The 17,587-nt window shown below is 38.7% G+C and overlaps 1 protein-coding gene across 3 annotated transcripts; it reads right to left on the bottom strand.

Annotated features, from left to right (window-relative positions):
* Nucleotides 1-1,505: 1,505 nt before the first annotated feature.
* Nucleotides 1,506-15,674, bottom strand: LOC121239164 (eukaryotic translation initiation factor 4G-like). 3 transcript variants are annotated; one of them, XM_041136318.1, is made up of 10 exons: nt 15,508-15,674; nt 15,161-15,389; nt 14,817-14,965; nt 14,485-14,637; nt 14,249-14,322; nt 14,064-14,120; nt 6,536-7,957; nt 3,263-6,432; nt 2,024-2,218; nt 1,506-1,924 (listed from the first exon to the last, which is right to left on the bottom strand). In XM_041136318.1, exons 2-10 carry the CDS (start codon nt 15,322-15,324, stop codon nt 1,594-1,596), a joined length of 5,715 nt encoding a protein of 1,904 aa, XP_040992252.1. In that variant the 5' UTR covers nt 15,325-15,389; nt 15,508-15,674; the 3' UTR covers nt 1,506-1,593. The 3 variants fall into 3 exon arrangements, with proteins under 3 accessions (XP_040992252.1, XP_040992254.1, XP_040992253.1); XM_041136320.1 differs by having other exon boundaries at nt 14,485-14,631; XM_041136319.1 differs by having other exon boundaries at nt 15,476-15,645.
* Between the last annotated feature and the right edge of the window lie 1,913 nt (nt 15,675-17,587).

The following is a 17,587-nucleotide window of genomic DNA, read 5'->3' as shown; positions in this document are numbered from 1 at the left end:
TGTTCTTGCTGCTACATTGGGATCAAAGCCTTCATACATTTGGAAAAGTATCTGGCATGCAACACATTTACTGAATGAAGGAATGGTATGGAGAATTGGTGATGGTCAACAAGTCTACATTTGGAAAGATAAGTGGTTGCGGTTTGGCTAATGAGAGTATCTCAAATAATCTCAAACACTCTCACTACTATTCTTTATTTTATTATTAGTTTTCACCTACTTTTCTACTATTTATTACTTTTCACCTACTTTTTACTACTATCCAATATTCTATTATTATTTTTTCATTATTTTTTCACTACTATTTACAAACATTCTCAAACAGTTTCACTATCTAAACTTAAATCGAATTCAATCTCCAGTGAGTATATTATCTGAAAATGCTCTAGTTTTAGAACTGATCGACACAAGGGCTGGCTGGTGGAATATGGATCTACTTCAAGCTATTTTTAATCAAGATGATATAGTTAAGATCATGCAGATTCCTATGATTGGTCAAGAGGTTTCACACAAAATAGTGTGGGTGGAAATTCAGATGGGAAGTTTATTGTGAAAAGTGCATACCACGTATGGATATGTTCTAATTTGCTATATCTTATTTGAAATATATATATATATATATATATATATATGAAGTTATATTTTCGTCTCACTTTTTTTGTGCAAGCTATTCGAAAAATATATATCGCTGTTGAATATTTATGCAAGTTATTTGAAAAAAAGTGAGACTATTTAAAAAAAAAGTAATTACAGTGAGTTTCACTTTAATCAAAGAGTTTGTGCCTTGTGAACTTACATATAACATTACTCAATTAAATAAATTATTAACATAATCTAATGTGGTGCAATGTTTTGGTAACAGTAGAACCCTTAAGTGATAACATATACCAAAAGTAGAACCCTTGAGTGATAACATATAGCAAAAAGGTATAAAACCAGATTTTACAGAGTAGGTGCTCTCATTTGGATTTTGGCGTTTGTAAATTGTTATGGAAAGAACAATCCAAGCGAAGGCCATAAAAAAATTAATCTGGTTATTTTCAGCTTAGAATGAGAGAGAGAGAGACAGACGCATAGTAATGGGAGTACAACATTTATTAGAGCAACTATAAATACAACACACACTATCCACCAAGCCCTTCTAGCACAACATTATTTTCAACGGAGCACAATATGCAAGAGTTTTGATCTATTGCCAATTGCCAAGACATGGAATGAGAGTATGCGTGTTCGTGCCCCAAATCTGGTTCGAGAATCTGTGGCATTAAATAAAGCATCAACAAACCATTGTTAGACGACGAAGATATACTAACATCAACTCATATTAACCCGACCCAATATGTCGACATCAACAGCGTGATTCAAGAAAATTATAAGTAGGAAAACTAAAAATTTTCCGATGCTCAATTGAACCTTTCATAATCCCAGTTAACATTTGAAGAATAATATTAAGACATGGAGAAGGAAAAGGAAAGACCGATATATAAATCCCCGCCCGCCCCCGCGGTCGCAAATTAAGAACTAGCCTAAAACACTAGAGAATAATTTCTTTCCTTTTCTTCTACCAAGATACAATGAGCATCAAATATCCCCCTAAATAAATTTCTCTAACTTCCTTGACCTGTAAGGCTCTGGAGGCCGAAAATCCTCAAACCTCAAAGTGGAGCTTGCCCAGATTTCATTAAAGACAGAATCCCCCTTCTCGGATTTTATAACTTCCAAGGTGCTTCCAAGAACATCTGCCGCAAGCCCAACTTCTAGAAGATGACCCGGCTCCTCTCCCCCTTTATGTATTAACAACCCAATCTCTCTCAAAGGGATCACATTTTCTGTAATGACTTCGGCAAAGATATGACCAAGAAATTCTGGTGCTCTTGGGGCATCATTTACGGCATCCTCCAGAGTAGTCAGAACAGATTCAAACCTGGCCAGATGTAGGGGAACAGCTGTAAGTAAATAGGGCACTGAATCTAAATCATAAAAAGCCGCAAGACCATAACTAATATTGTGAAATATCATTTACCCTTTGATGAGCTGGGCTTGACTCAACACACCATCCCCGGACTTAGAAAGATAGATCAGAAGCTTTGCCAAAAGATCCCTTTCCATGTCCTTCCTCTCCAAAGAGTCTGCGACCCATAGTGATACCATTGACGGATGGAAGCTTGGGGAATCCAATTCTTTAACACATAGTTCAACTTCTTTCTCGTCTCTGGCACTGAATTTAAAAATAAAACATCATCCAGTAGATTGATAAGGATAGCAAAAAAAAAAAAAAGCACTATGGAGTTTTGTATTCTCAGCAACAGGGGATTATATCACAACTGTCCCAACAGGAAAACTACATGGTCCCGAGTAGATTGATTGAGGTAAAGTGCAAGTGACACTTCAAGAACTTTACACAAGGCCAGTTTACCAATTCGCTGGCCTACAGTTTAAATGCCGCATGACCTCCAGTTTATAATACCAAGAACCTAAAACCTAGCATCATGATTATTAAACATATCACTTAATGAAAACTATTTTTATGTGATTTTGCTCTATTCATCGCATCCCTCCCTTCAAAACAATAAAAAACATTCAACTCCCACTGACAACTAATTCAGGCAGCAGGTGAACTGTGTTCTGTTATTTATTCAGTCTCTAAATTTAAGAGGGAAAAAAAGAATATTCAAATGCTTCGAAGATGTTTTTCAAAACCCTAAGCATACCTAATCAAATCGAATCCAGCTCATTCGAAATTCAGAGTTTCAACAAAAGACAATACAAGGGGCAGAAAGGTGAACAAAGCAGTGAAGGCAGCGTAAAATGAATTCCCCGTTTCAACTTGCGAGCGAACAAAGGGAGCCAGGCAGGTTTGGCGCAAAGAGAAGATCAAGATTTCTCATCTCATCTCATCGTTACAACTTTTTTAAATTCCCACACAAAATATAAGAAACAATTCAACTTTTTCAAATCCCAAAATAATAATAATATTAAAAAATAATATTTTAAACTTTCATCTAAAACCAAAAATTCTCATCTCACTATCCAAACCTACCCTAATCAGAGATCGCATATGGCCTGTGTACTGATTGACTACATTCCATAATTTGACTCTCTTGCATTGGATAGCTTCTACAGACTTTAATCGGATGAATGTATAGAGGTTTTAATGCAAGCACTCATGGGCCGGCAAGCAGATGATGCAAGATTCTCTAAACTTGGAAAATAGGGATTGGTGTAACAGGACAATAGATGCACACATAAGACAAGAAGAAACCTGTAATATTCTTTAATTGCTGCCATTGACTTATCCCGAAGGCGTTCTTCAGGCCATACTTTTCCTGAAGGAACATTTTGAGGAAAAGCTGTTCCCTGCCCTCGTGCAGGTGGTGAGATTGCAAGAGATCTATCGGAACTCCGGTCTGGATTCCTTGGGTCTCTGTTACCATAACTCACATTGCGCTCTTGAGCACTTGAAGGTTCATAAGCAGTTGGAGCTGCAAATCTATCCGGAATATATCTCGGAACAAGATCCTCCCTTGTGCCATAAGTTGTTCGCTCTGGTAAAGTGCTGTAGCCATTCAAACCAGCTGCCATTCTTCTGAAATCTGTGGAGCCTGGAGACACATCAGCTACTGGAGTACTTGACATTGACGGTGGTCCTCTGATTGACATTCCTCTCCCAAGACCACCTTGAGGTCCCAGAGTAATAGAATCATCAAGACTGGGTCTCTGAGGCAAGGGAACTGACAACATCCTAGTGTCATGAGATTGTCTGTCCTCCAACCGAACATCCTGAATGCCAAGCCCACGAACTGGAGTAGACGGTCCACGGAAACCACCCAGCTGAGCATTTGGGGAAGACAATAGTGTTGACCTAGGAGCAAAATCCATAGGTGTCCTTCTAGCTGACTGGTTGATGCTTGAACCACGACTCAACCTACTGGATTGTGCCTGCCGTTCTTGAGCAGCATCTCTGTGCACTTCATCAATCTTTTTCGGCCCTTCAACTTTTCTTCTCTGTTGCCATTTATTCTTTCTCAAATCCATAGCATCCTTCAACATGAACCTGACCCTAGAAGATAAATTCAAATTGGTAGAGAGCCTCTTCATTCTGTCAAAATATGCATCCATTTGCTGCTTGGCCTTGGGATGGTCAATCATCTCCCCAATAGTACTCATCAATTTGCACAAAGCTTCAACATCTTCTTCATCAGGAGTCTGAGACTGACCCAACAACTTCTGTATGCACGCGTGCATTATTCGCTCAGTTAACATTTTCTTCTTGTATAACTCCCCTATCAATCTAATGTTACCCAGCATTCGTCTTCGAGCCTTAACTCTCTTCTCTTCTCTTTCCTCTGCAGACTGTTTAATCTCCCCCTCTTCATCAGCTTTATTAGCTTCTTCTTGCTCTCTTTCCCCTCTCTCAAATTCCTCCTGGCACTTGTTCAGAAGTACTCTCTTAAAAGTTATCTTTTCGTTGTCTTCATTGAAATCAGGCAACTCCACAGCCAGATGACTACAGAAATCAGCGTACATCTCACAGAAAGTAGGCTCCATCAAAGCTTTGTCAAAGATCTGCGAGATGACACCAGTTAGAGTGACAGCATTGTCAATTTTGACGGCTTTCACTTGCTCAAAAAGTTTCTCAAAGTTCTGAGGAGTGAGCTTGTTTAAAATGCCTTTCAGTTGCCTTTGCTTTGCCTCTTCCTCATCCGTCACCTTACCCACTTCATATTTCTTCTCAGCTCTGTGCATCATTAGTAATGGAGTCTGAGGGGATGGAATCAAACCCTTCTGTTGAATACTGGTAGGACGTACCCACCTGTCAGCATCAGGACTATTTCTAGACATTCCACCCTGAGGACCCATAGATGGCCCATGGAGGATACCTCCAGGATACTGCACGGGTGTTTGCACACGTGGGTTCCGGAGAACACCATAATTACCACCTGATCCAGGTCGAAAACCTGCATTAACCCCATGGCTGGAATCCAGACGCACATCCAGCCCTGGACCAAAATTACCAGGTACTTTACTCCACCTTTCTTCCCTGATCATACCACTACCATGGCGGTCTATTCGAGATCCCCCACTTGGCCTAGGACTAGGGTATGAATCACGTTCAACAAGATGAGAGCTATTGAAACCACCACTCATCACAGCCTCTGCTATATCAGCTGTAATCTCAAAACCATGTGGAAGATCAGTGCATTGCTCTGAAAAAATCAAGAGGAAATCTCTGGAATACTTTTTGGTCATAGTTCCAACTCCGTCTTTGTCATGATTATCCAGTATTCCATGTATCTGTTGTCCATCATCCGAAACTTCTAATTTTGGTGTCGATATGTCAGCAGCGTCTTCCCAATCATCAGGTTCAGCTTTTTCCAGTCCACTTTTTTCACTCGCTGGGGCATCTAATTCAACAGCATCAGTAGGTTCCTCCTTCACATGCACATTAGAAGAAGTGCTCTCAGTACTTTCTGTAGACGCAACAGTTTCTTTCTTTTCCTCCGGGCCCTTATAAGCATTATAAAGATCAGAAGTTAACCCAGCAGCGTCAGCTTTTTGAAGAAATTCTTTTCTCTTCTTTCTTCCTTTACCAGTACCCTTTGCCCTATTCAGATCAGAAATAGGCTTATCCTTTGCACCTGATGCTCCGAAAGAGACCAAGCCATCAATGTTATCTACACCTTCCCCTTCATGTTTTGAGGTTGCTTCTACAATATCAGGGGTTGGAATATGAGCAGACAGCTGATCTGATATACCACATATTGCAACAACTTCACTACTGCCTACACTATCACTTCTGCTTGAAAAGGCATTCAAATATGAGCTCTTCTCACCATGAGGACTTCCACCATCTAATTTATCAGTTGTCCTGTCAATTTCTGTATGACGCCTCACAGGTTCATCCAGCCCCCTCTGTACAGTCTTTGAAGTTAGAACCTCATCATTTGTAATTATTGCCTTCAGACCAGAATCTTGTCCAGACTGTTCTCCCACAATTTGTTTAATAGTTTCCTGAGATTTTAACAAAATAGGCTCTGAAGATATCTCACTACCGATATTATCCTGTTTGGACCCTTCAGGCAATCTGCTTTCTCCTTGTTCATCTATTCCCACCGTTTCTTGGTCTAATTGTTCATCTGGCTTAGCATGATGAACAGTTTCAGAGGTATCAAGAATGATTCGAGCACCACAAATCTGAGATGAGACACAGGTTGAGTCCTCTCCAACACTGTCAACCTTTAATTCAGAAGAATCATGAGTAGCATCACCAACAGATGACAGTGATTGCTGAAATGATGAAACACCTTCACTATTCGCATGCGAAGTAGTTGTTTTAGCTAGTACAGCTCCTGAAACTCCACCGTTAGAAGATATACCATGCTCTAGAGCTCGAGAAGGAAAATTTGAGGTTGAAATAGATTGGCTAGCAGCCTGTAGAAAGGTGTAAAATTTTACTAAAAAGATTAGGAAAAGGCTAAATCAAAATAAAGATGCTTAAAAGAAATGGTAATAAACAAGTACAGCATAAAAATACCTGATGCTGTGGTTGGATATATCCTTTCTTGCCTGGCTTCTTTTGATGATCTTTAATCGAGTTTGACCTATCAAGGGTTTCCCTTCTTCTGCCTTCATTATTGGGCACAACTAGTGCAGATTCCTCGGATGGTGAACCTGAAACCAAAGATAAGTGATCGGGTACCAGGCCATCAGAAGAACTAGCATCTGAAACAGCTGCTGACTGTTTAGTCACCACGGGCAATGACTTGGAGACCAATGATTCAGAGCTAGTTTTCATCTGCCACAAAGAGACTTCTGGAAACCTCTGAGAGTCCCTTTGAGGATGTGACAAGTTAGCTTCCCCAGATGGTCTCACATGTTTTGGAGATTCACCCTTTTCAACACCATGTGAGCAATTTGGCAGCAATGAGTCTCCAACCTTTTCTCGAATAGAAGGACCAGTGATTGGCTTAACCGTAATTGGTACTGTTGTCGATAGAGGAGAGGAGATTATATTATGTACATCACGAGAACGTTCCAAGTTTGGTGGATCTGCAACACCATGCATTTGGGTCCCAATCTTATTTACAGGTATGGGATTATGAGCCGATGGATTCACACAAGGCATGTTTTGGGGACCCTGTGTAGCTGGATAGTTAAATCTTGAAGCTTGAGAATTGGCTGCTATCTGGCTACTTGTCAAAGGAACAGAACTCGGGGGTGGATAAAATATAGAGCTGGCATTGTAAGAATTGGGAGGATAAAAGCTAATGGGATGAGAAGGTGCATATGATGGAATGGCCTGTGATTGAGGATGCACATTAGGGTGAGACCTAGGACCAGCTGACCCGACGTCTGAATAGGAATCTGCCCGTTTATCAAGCTTTAACTCTTCGCGTGTCTCTGGATGAGTAATCTTGACGGGAGTTTTACGAGGACCACCATAACTTCCTCCCTGCTGCTGGGGATAATGTGGAGTCATGCTGATTCCCATATTGCCCAACTGAGGACCCATTTGAGTTGGGTAACTCAAGCCCTGGGCTTGATGGATAAGACCTTGTGTCTGCATGGGAAGGTGTTGGAGACTGGGAAGATACATAGGCTGTTGCATTTGGGGTGCATTTCCCATGGACAAAGGTAAATTCAATGGCATTTGAAGTGAAGCAGCTGTCATGCCCTGGGATTGAATCTGTTGGTTGGGGCCTCTGAATTGCACAGGAACCTGTGGCTGGTGAAATGGCATTTGAATGGGCATCCCAGTCATGGCATGAACAGAAGGCTTCTGTGGTTGGCTTGCCGGTTGTGGAGGTGAGACTTGCACATCCTTTTTGACCTTGGGCACTGAATAAGCCTCCCCAGTATTAGCTTGGATTACAGGACCGACATCCTTTCTCGGTAACTGCTTAGGTGCAGAAGGAGCTGGCAAAGGAGCTACAGATCTAAAAGAATCATGGCGTGCCTGCAGGTCAAAAATACAAAAGGTTTCTTTAATTACAAAAATATAAATGCCCAGTGCCATAAATTTCCAATATCCCACGATGAGTAATGGAACCATACACACACCAACTGTCCAGGCACAAAGGAAATGCCACATAAAAAACATGCTAAGTTTTAATAGGACATTGCGCATAGTTCCATACCACTTGAAACAAAAGATGAGAATGGGATAAGCTATAGTCCACAAGGCTATAATTAAGTGCTCATATATTGTTGTTCAGGTTTCTGGGGGTAAAGGCTGTCATGGCGTCCCTTCATATTCTATTTCCGGCGCTTCTTGCCGGAGATAAGCTATAACCTACTTCAGTTTTTGCATTACTCTCTTTCGTTTTCATCTGTTATAAATCTATAGCTTTGAGATGGAAGGTAGTTTCTGGATTGAAGCTAAGTTGTTTGAATTTAGTAGGAAAGGTGGCAACTTTTTCTGTATTTCAGAGAAGAGTAGGAAGTTATCGAAGACTCTTTCTCTTAGTGGAGATATGGTTCTTTGGATGGCTAAGGTGGTTGAGAATTGTTTGAGACAAGCGGGAAGAACAAAATCTTACCAGACTAGAAGGTAAGGAAACAGAGTCTTCTTGGTCCAAAGGTGTCAAAACTCGTATGGTAGACTTGTGAAGTTGGTCCAGTTTGGCACTGGCAAAGGGCAGGGTATACTTGTGATTCCTGAAGGATGGAAAGGGAGTGGGTGGGCTGTTTTTGTGAGGAAAATGAGAGAGTTGATGGGTTCAAAATCCTCTGGTTTGGTTACGGAAGGAAGAGAGGTGTTGGATAATAAAGGTGGCAATTATCAGGAACCCAGAGGTAAAGAGAGGAAAGCAGATTCATCTTCTAGAGTAGACAATCCTTCTGGGGAAGCTTCGTACCTAGCAGCAGTTTTGAACACTGAGTTGAGGAATTCAGGTTCTCAACAGTTCAAGGAAGATGATATTATTAGGAAGGATGTTCAGGGGTTGGTGGAAAGGAATAGGGAGGATGGTGAGATCGTTGATTCCCGACGGAAGAATCTGGTTGCGAGGAATGACGGTTGGGCCTACCACGGTGATGCAGAGGTTCGAAGAAGTCGAAGGGTCACTCTGGCATGTTCAAGCAGAGCTCTTAGGATGGAAACAAGGGGTCGAATCTTAGGATGGCATGTTCTCAACAGTTCAAGGAAGATAATATTATTAGGAAGGATGCTCAGGGGTTGGTGGAAAGGAATAGGGAGGATGGTGAGACCGTTGATTCCCGACGGAAGAATCTGGTTGCGAGGAATGACGGTTGGGCCTTCCACGGTGATGCAGAGGTTCAGAGAAGTCGAAGGGTCACTTTGGCATGTTCAGGCAGAGCTCTTAGGATGGAAACAAAGGGTCGAATCTTTGTTGAAGACAATAGATGGGGGATTGGGCTTGTTGATGGGTTTGGGCCATGATCTATCGGGCGTCAAAGATGTGAAGGAAGTAAAGGGGAAGTTGATTGGACCCAAGAGTAATAAAGGAGTTGGATTGGGTCGAGGCCGAGAAATTAAATAAGAACAGTGGAGGATGAAGTCTTTTAATGCACAACGACATTCGAAGAACCCAAGAAGTGAGGAGGCCCAACCCATGGCATCAACGGTTCCAACATTTGGCCAGAGTTCACAGAGTGGGTTGTCGAAGGCGGGGGAATTTGTTGAGGGGGTTCCGACATCCAGATTCTCATCGGAATCTCGCCAGCAACCTAATTTGAAAAACTCGATTATCGTGGTTGGCTCGCTCAATTCTTTTGAGTCTCAAAGGGATGGGTCATCCACTCAGAAAGGGTCGATGGTGGCTGTAAACTCATGTGAGGGTACTCCGGCGACGACTGGCACTCCAACAAAGGGAGGGTTCGATTCAGGTTCTGGCATCTCATATTCTATGTTTTGATGGCGCGGTGCAGATGGCAGAGGATAAGAAAGTGGAGGAAGATAAAGGAAATGAGTAGATCTTTGGGTCTGCCAAGAAAAGTGACAATGGTGTCCCTTGTACACTGTTTAATATTTCAGAGATGCAATTGGTTCTTGGTGGTGGGAAAGTCCTGAGAACAGTGATTATGGGGAGTTGGTTGTGTCATATGAGGAAATGGTTCCAAACCCATTGTGTTCTTTTCCTCCCGAAATTAAATGGGAGAATAAATTTTCTGATTGGTGTTAAGGAAGGTGGATGAAATAAAGGTGTGTGTGGGAATTTTGTGCGATGGTTACGAGGAACAATTCCGTGCTCTTCTTATAGCTATTGAGGCTGGACAACCATCATTGGCTAAATCAATTACAAAAAAAGGAGAGAGAATTGAAGCGTTTGACTTGTTCGATTGATTATAATGCAAAGGGAGGAAGTGTCTTTAGAGATAAAGGCAAGGGAAGGGTTGCCAACAGCAATTAATGAAACCAACGATAATCTATTGGAATGTACGGGGACTTAATGATTACAAAAAAGGTCTCCGTGTGAAGAATTTGATCACCAAGTGGAGGGGTGATGTGATCTGTTTTCAGGAAACCAAATTAAAATTAGTTAATCAATCAATTGTTAGTAGTTTGTGGAGTTGTGATTGTGTGGGGTGGGTGGATTTAGCAGCAGATGGGGCGTCGGGTGGAATCATTGTTATGTGGGATAGGAGAGTTGTGGAGTTGATAGATCATTTTGTGGGAGATTACTTGGTGGCGTGTCATTTTAGGAATGTGGATGATGGAGTGGAATGGGCTTCTGCTGGTGTTTATGGCCCCAATTTGGAGATTAATAGGAGAGCGTTATGTGATGAAATGGCGGGCATTTTCTGTTATTAGGATCTTCCTTGGTGTTTTTGAGGGGATTTCAATGTTATGAGGTTTCCTAGCGAAAGAGTGGGGGATTCTCATTTCACTAATGCAATGAATGATTTCTCTGATCTGATTTTTGAGTTAGAATTGATTGATTTACCGATGGCAGGAGGGGGTTTTACGTGGTCCAACAAAAGGACATGGTCAAGGCTAGATAGATTTCTGGTTACGGCTTCATGGGAGAGTTGTTTTTCCAGATTTGAATCAGAAAAGGTTACCAAGATTATGCTCTTACCACTATCCTATTATTTTGGATTGTGGGGGTCTTAGTGGCGGTCTTCATATTTGTTCTATGGCACTCCGAGTTTTGTTTTGGCTGGTAAACTCAAAGATCTAAAACAAGATCTGAAAAAATGGAATGTTGAGGAGTTTGGGAACGTTGAAAAGAAAAGGAAGCTTTTGTTACAACAGCTGCAAAGTGTGGAGGAAAAGGAGTTGTCGGGGGTTATTTCAGGTGAGGAATTGGGAGAGGAAAAAAGGGGCGGTAGCTGAACTGGAAAATATCACTTTAATGGAGGAAATTTCTTGTAGGTAGAAATCTAGGGTTTGTTGGTTGAAGGAAGGTGATAAGTGTACAAAATTTTTTCATCAAATGGCGAATTCTCATAGAACAATGCAATTGAAGTTATTCAAGAGATGGTGTAAACATGCTTTCGGATCAAGAGGCCATCAAGGAACATGCTGTCAATTTTTAGGAGAAGTTGTTCAAGGAAAAATATTCGTGGAGACCAAAGCTAGACGGATTGTCTTTTGATGCAATTGATCCAGAAAGTGCAGCATGGATGGAGCGAGTTTTTGAAGAAGATGAAGTGCTAGTGTTGTCAAAGGAATGGCTAAAGACAAGGCTCTGGGTCCAAATGGGTTTTCTACGGCTTTTTTCCAAGCATGTTGGACATATAGAAAGAAGACATTATGAAGGTATTTCTGGAATTTCATGCTTTTATGAAATTCAAGAAAAGTATCAATACTACTTTTATAGCTTTGATTCCTACAATGGTGGGGGGCAGTAACTATGTGGGATTTCAGGCCAATTAGTTTGGTTAATGGGGTCTACAAGATTATATCTAAGGTGCTGGCCAATCAGATGAGTGCAATAATGGGAAGAATTATATTGAAGTCACAAAATGCTTTTGTGAGAGGAAGACAAATACTAGATTCAGTTTTAACGGCTAACGAATGTTTAGATTACAGAATTAAAATGGGCAAATCTGGAGTTTTGGTTAAATTGGATATGGAAAAGGCTTTTGATCATGTTTGTTGGGAGTTTCTATTGTATCTTCTTGGTCGTTATTGTTTTGGTGAGAGGTGGTGTATGTGGACAAAGCATTGTATTTCTACACCAAGATTCTCCATTTTGGTGAATGGTAAACCGGTTGGTTTCTTTAATAGTTCACATGGTTTGAGACAAGGAGATCCGATATCTCCTTTCCTCTTTATTCTTGGCCTGGATGCATTGAGTAGAATGATTGAAGTGGCGGTTGGAGGTAGCTTTTTGTCGGGTTTTGAAGTGGGCTGTGATTCTCAGAGTAGTGTGATTGTTTCTCATCATCTTCTCGCCGACGACACATTAATTTTCAGTGAATCCAATCAAGAACAGCTTCGGTCTTTAAGAGCTCTTTTGCTATGTTTTGAAGTTGTGTCAGGGTTGAGAATTAACTTAACCAAGTCTGAAATAGTTCTGGTGGGCTCAGTGTCAAATATTTCTGATCTGGCCACTATTTTGGGGTGTAAAATATCGTTGCTGCCAATGTCATATCTTGGTCTTCCCCTGGGTGCCTCGCATAAATCTGTTTCGATTTGGGAAGGAATGATTGAGGAGATTAGCCAGCTGGAAAAAATTATATTTGTCTAAAGGGGGTAGAACCACTTTAATCAAGAGTACGTGGCGCAATCTTCCAACATATTTCCTTTCTGTCTTTCCTTTACCGGCTGGGGTTTCTATGAAAATTGAAAAGATCTATAGGAATTTCTTGTGGGGAGGTAAAGGGGAGGAAAAGAAATATCACTTGATGAGTTGGGATAAGGTATGTCAACCGATTTCAAATGGTGGTTTGGGTGTGCGTAACTTGAGGCTTTTTAATAAAGCTCTTTGTGGGAAATGGTTATGGAGATATCATTTAGAAAGAGATGCTTTATGGAAAAATGTGATAGATGTTAATGTGGGGGTATGTGGGTGTAGTTGGTGTTCAAATGAAGTAAAAGGTGCTTATGGGATGGGATTATGGAAGTCTATTCGTATAGGTTGGGGGGAGTTTGTTAAACATGTCAAATTTAAGGTGGGGGATGGATCAAGAATTCACTTTTGGCATGATTATTGGTGTGGAGAGTTAACTCTCAAGAATGAATTTCCTTCTCTTTTTCAGATTGCAAGGCAGCAATATGCAACTGTGGCTGATTCTCTCTCTCTTTTGAATAATAGCATTCAATGGACTGCTGACTTCATGAGAAATGTAAATGATTGGGAAGTCACTGTAATTTCAGATTTTCTCAGCAGATTATATGAGTTGAAGATTGTCCAAGGAAGTGTAGACAGCTAGTTGTGGATTCATAAGAGACATTTCAGATTCTCAGTTCACACCTATTATAATGCTTTAACCTGCCATGGTGTAAGTGATTAACCCTGGAAAAGTATTTGGAAAGTTAAAGTGCCGAATAAGGTAGCTTTCTTCTGTTGGCTTGTATCTCGTGATAAAATTCTGACTACAGAAAATCTAAGAAAGCGTGGTCTTTGTATTGTTGATTAGTGTTCTATGTGCAAGAAATATGGCGAATCAGTTAATCACTTGTTTCTCCATTGCGAGGTGGCTAAAACTTTGTGGAATTTCATTTTTGAAAGGATGGGTATTTCTTGGGTGATGCCAAAGCATGTGGTGAATTTACTAGCTTGCTGGAAGTATGCTGGGCAGTGTCTACCTATTGCAGCCATTTGGAAAATGATTCATTCGTGTTTGATGTGGTGTCTATGGCTAGAAAGGAATGGGAGATGTTTTGAAGACAAATAACGATCGATGGAAGAAATTCGGGAATTTTTCCTTAATCAACTATGTCTATGGGCTAAGGCTTTTGTAATGAATGGTGATGAAGTGTTGGGAGTTTTTCTAGTTTTTGCTTTCTTTTTAGTCGTTGTACGTAGGTATTTCCTCTTGTATACTTCATGTGTACTTAGGCTATGCCTATTTATGGTAATAAACTCTTATTAATTATAAATTTAAATATATATATATATGAGAATGGGAAGAAAAAAAAAAGTACAAACCTGATCTCGTTTCTGTTCATCCAAATTTGGGGGTGCTGAGCTAGTTCTAGCAGGAACCTACAAACACAAAATGATCACACAATCCTTTTGACTATATTAAATGAGATTACCAAAAACTACTAAGAACCATTCGACTGGGAAAAACCAATAACGCTCATTTTGGGGATGTGAGAGCATATGCACACCTGCATCCCATTCATGCAACCAGGACTTATGGACCCAAACTGAAAGGGGAATGCCTTAGACGCATCTCCAGGGGCTGATCCACAGAAAAACATCAAGATTATATCATTAGTTCATTTGTCTAATACTATAAATCACTGCCAAGAAAAAAAAAATAACATTGATAGCCTTCCACATTACAACAAATTTCATATAGTTAAAAAAATAATAAACATATCTCCAAAGCTTCAAGACATACCCTTTGCAGGTGTCGTAGGAGCTGTTGAGTCAGAGTTCACAGAGGCAGATTGAGAAGTCGGAGGCTTTGGAACTGCTCGGGTGCTTCTCTGAGGAGCCAACAACTCAGTCGGCTTGGCAGCTGTGCTTGTAGTCGGCACATCAGATGCTGCTCCTACCATGCACCATAACAATCATAATCCAAACCAATCAAGAGGATAAACTCATAAAAAACAATTGAACTTCTATCAATTATAAGGAAACCCCACCAACATTCTTACCTCAATATTCACAAAGCAATACAGCAGATAAAATACAATTTTTTTGTTCAAACTGTATGGGAAAAATTCATACCATGTTGGGGCTGTACATGGGAACCATTCTGTACTACGGTACCAAGCGGCGTAGAAGCATTACTAGACTCCAATGATGACGAATTGACAGTGGGCAAGATTGCCCTGGATTGACCTCCTCCTTGTGCATTATTATTATTCTTCTTAACACTAAAAACATACAAAAAAAAGCCCAAGCAACATACAAAAAATGAAACCGCAATTCACAAATAACGAAATAAACAACCCTAACTCCCCTATACACCACAAAACAATCATAAAATAAATTAACTTCCCAAAAACGCCACGAAATTTTAAAAAGAAAGAGAAAAAGATTCCAAATCACAAACCCTAGAGCAATGATACCTGCGGTTGGAGGATAGATTGTAGGATGGAGAAGGGGCGGGCCCACCGCCCTTGCCGTAAGCTCCTGAGGAACCCCGCTGCTGGTTGGAGCTCGCGGATCGCCTATCGGATTTCCTGTACTGTGTCGTCTCGCTCTTATCCGACCTATATTGATTATGGGACATATATCCCAACCCTTAAATTCCCTCCTTTTTTCGCTTTTGTTTTGTTCTTTTCCTCGCAAATTTCTCTGCAGGCAGACAAACAAGATCCAACAACCATAAAAAAATAATCCCCACGACACTATTAAACCAACAAAAAACAAAATCCAAACACATAAATACACAGAGACGGAGAGACTCAAGGACCTCTAAAGCGAGAGTGTAGAGCGAATTAGGGTTTACTGAGCGGTCATCAGAGACAGAAGGTGAAAAAAAACAGAGAAGGAGACAGAGAGAGAGAGAGAGAGAGATGTAAAGGAGAAGAGGTAGCAGCGTAAGAGAGAGAAGAAGCAAATTTGGGGAGGGTGATTTGGTAAAGAGAATCTATCAAATTAAATTTAAAAATATTATTTAATTAAATAAACCAATAAATTTTTTTTTCAGAAACAGAAAAGGAAAAGCAGAGAGAGAGAATTCGATTTCGAGGGTCAAAAGTGGAAGGAGCGTCTTATGCTAATTTGGATGTAAAAATTTAATTATAAGCGATTTTACGTATTAATACGTGTATTTATTTAATATGATTAGTTAGAAAATAGATTTTATTAAAAATAATATTAATTTAAATTTAAAATATAGAGATAATAATATTAATATATATATTGTTATATAAATTTATTTGTATATAGTAAAACTTAATTTGAATAGTTAAGTATTCTATTATTATTTATTATTTATTTATTATTATTATTAACTACTATTTAATATTTTATAATTATTTTTTATTAATATTTATAGAATATATGAGATTACCATACTTTATAAACGCATCCTTCAAATTTTTCTTTTAGAAAGATCTATAATTGTTATCTTTTTCTTCTCATGTATCTTTTGTAAATTAATATTTTAAAAATGAAATGCGATGATAATTTTATAAATGAAAAATGAGATCATTTATTAATAATAATGAAAAAAATTGAATTAAGTATTTTTTAGATTTTGAGAAATAAGAGAATAGAAGGTTGAATAAAAAATTTAATAAAATTAAAATATTATTAAAATATAACTTTTATTTTGAAATTTGAAAAAAATTTAATTTTGTTTTTTAAATTTGAAAATATTGTAATAATTAGTGTAAAAATATTTATATTTAAGTAATATTTATGAAAAAAATAAAATGAGATAGGATGGGATGAGAACTATTTTCATACATTCCATAAGAGCAATATTATATATCACATTGCTATCTTATTTTTATTCTATCATGTGACATATTTATTATTATTTGATATATGTTTTTTTAATTTCCAACTTTTTCTTTTTTCTTCTGCTTGTCACCGACCTAATATGCTTTCTCCCGAGTTGGAGACACTGCACGTGTCTCACACGCGCATCTTAATTAAAAGGATGAGAGTGTGAATAAATTAAAATTTTGAAAATGGATTGGAAGAGGTTTTGTTTTCTTTAGGAAGAAGGAAGCATAGGATGGATGGGAAAGTTGATGGTGATTAACTTTAACGTTTGTGCAATGTGCTGTGACAAAGTTTCACATTTTAGGAATTACTTGATCAGGAAATCAAATCCAAATTAAAAAGTATATAAATTTTTTATAAAATTAAGTGTATTATTAATTATGATCAATATGGTTTATTACTAAATTTATTTGAATTTTATACGAATTTTCGCGTGATAATAATAAATTTTCAATAAATATTATAGTATATTTATCTTTCACTTTAAATATCTTGATCCAACAAAGAATAAATGTCTTGTATTTATTTATTTGCTTACTTCCGTTAGCAATAAGTCTATAGTTCAACGAACATTGTTAATCATGTATCAAAAACATCATAAATTTTAAAAGAAAAAACAAATTGACCAAAAATATTGGTGGACAAAAGTCAAGCCCAACCATTATAAAAAGGAAATAGAAGATACCTGTTTACCACGTGGACGTATTTCATGGGTGACACGTGTGGTTGTTTAACTTATTATCCAATTAAAAGTATTTTATCTCATCTCATCTTATCATTATAATTTTTTTAAATTTATACACGAAATATAATAAATAATTTAATTTTTTTCAATTTTTAAAATAATAATAATATTAAAAGATAATATTTTAATAATATTTTATTTAATTTTTAATTTTTATCTCAACTCATCACATCTCAAATTTACTATCCAAACCGCACATGAACCAACTAACTTTTTTAAAAAGAAAGAAAGAAAGAAAGGAAGGAAAAAAAAAAAAAACCTTTCCTTCCTTTTCTTCGAGTTGGGTTTTACT

The sequence above is a fragment of the Juglans microcarpa x Juglans regia genome, chromosome 7D, assembly GCF_004785595.1.
Source record: "Juglans microcarpa x Juglans regia isolate MS1-56 chromosome 7D, Jm3101_v1.0, whole genome shotgun sequence".
In the NCBI taxonomy this organism is placed as follows: domain Eukaryota; kingdom Viridiplantae; phylum Streptophyta; class Magnoliopsida; order Fagales; family Juglandaceae; genus Juglans; species Juglans microcarpa x Juglans regia.
This window is presented reverse-complemented; position numbering and strand designations above follow the sequence as displayed.

What these genes read in the sequence shown, in the direction of transcription:
- LOC121239164 (XM_041136318.1), bottom strand. Translation starts at nt 15,324, where the DNA reads ATGTCCCATAATCAATATAGGTCGGATAAGAGCGAGACGACACAGTAC. An exon ending in GTTGCATGAATGGGATGCAG is followed by an intron (nt 14,121 to 14,248) that starts GTGTGCATATGC and finishes TTGTGTTTGTAG; the next exon opens with GTTCCTGCTAGAACTAGCTC. An exon ending in ATGAACAGAAACGAGATCAG is followed by an intron (nt 7,958 to 14,063) that starts GTTTGTACTTTT and finishes TTTGACCTGCAG; the next exon opens with GCACGCCATGATTCTTTTAG.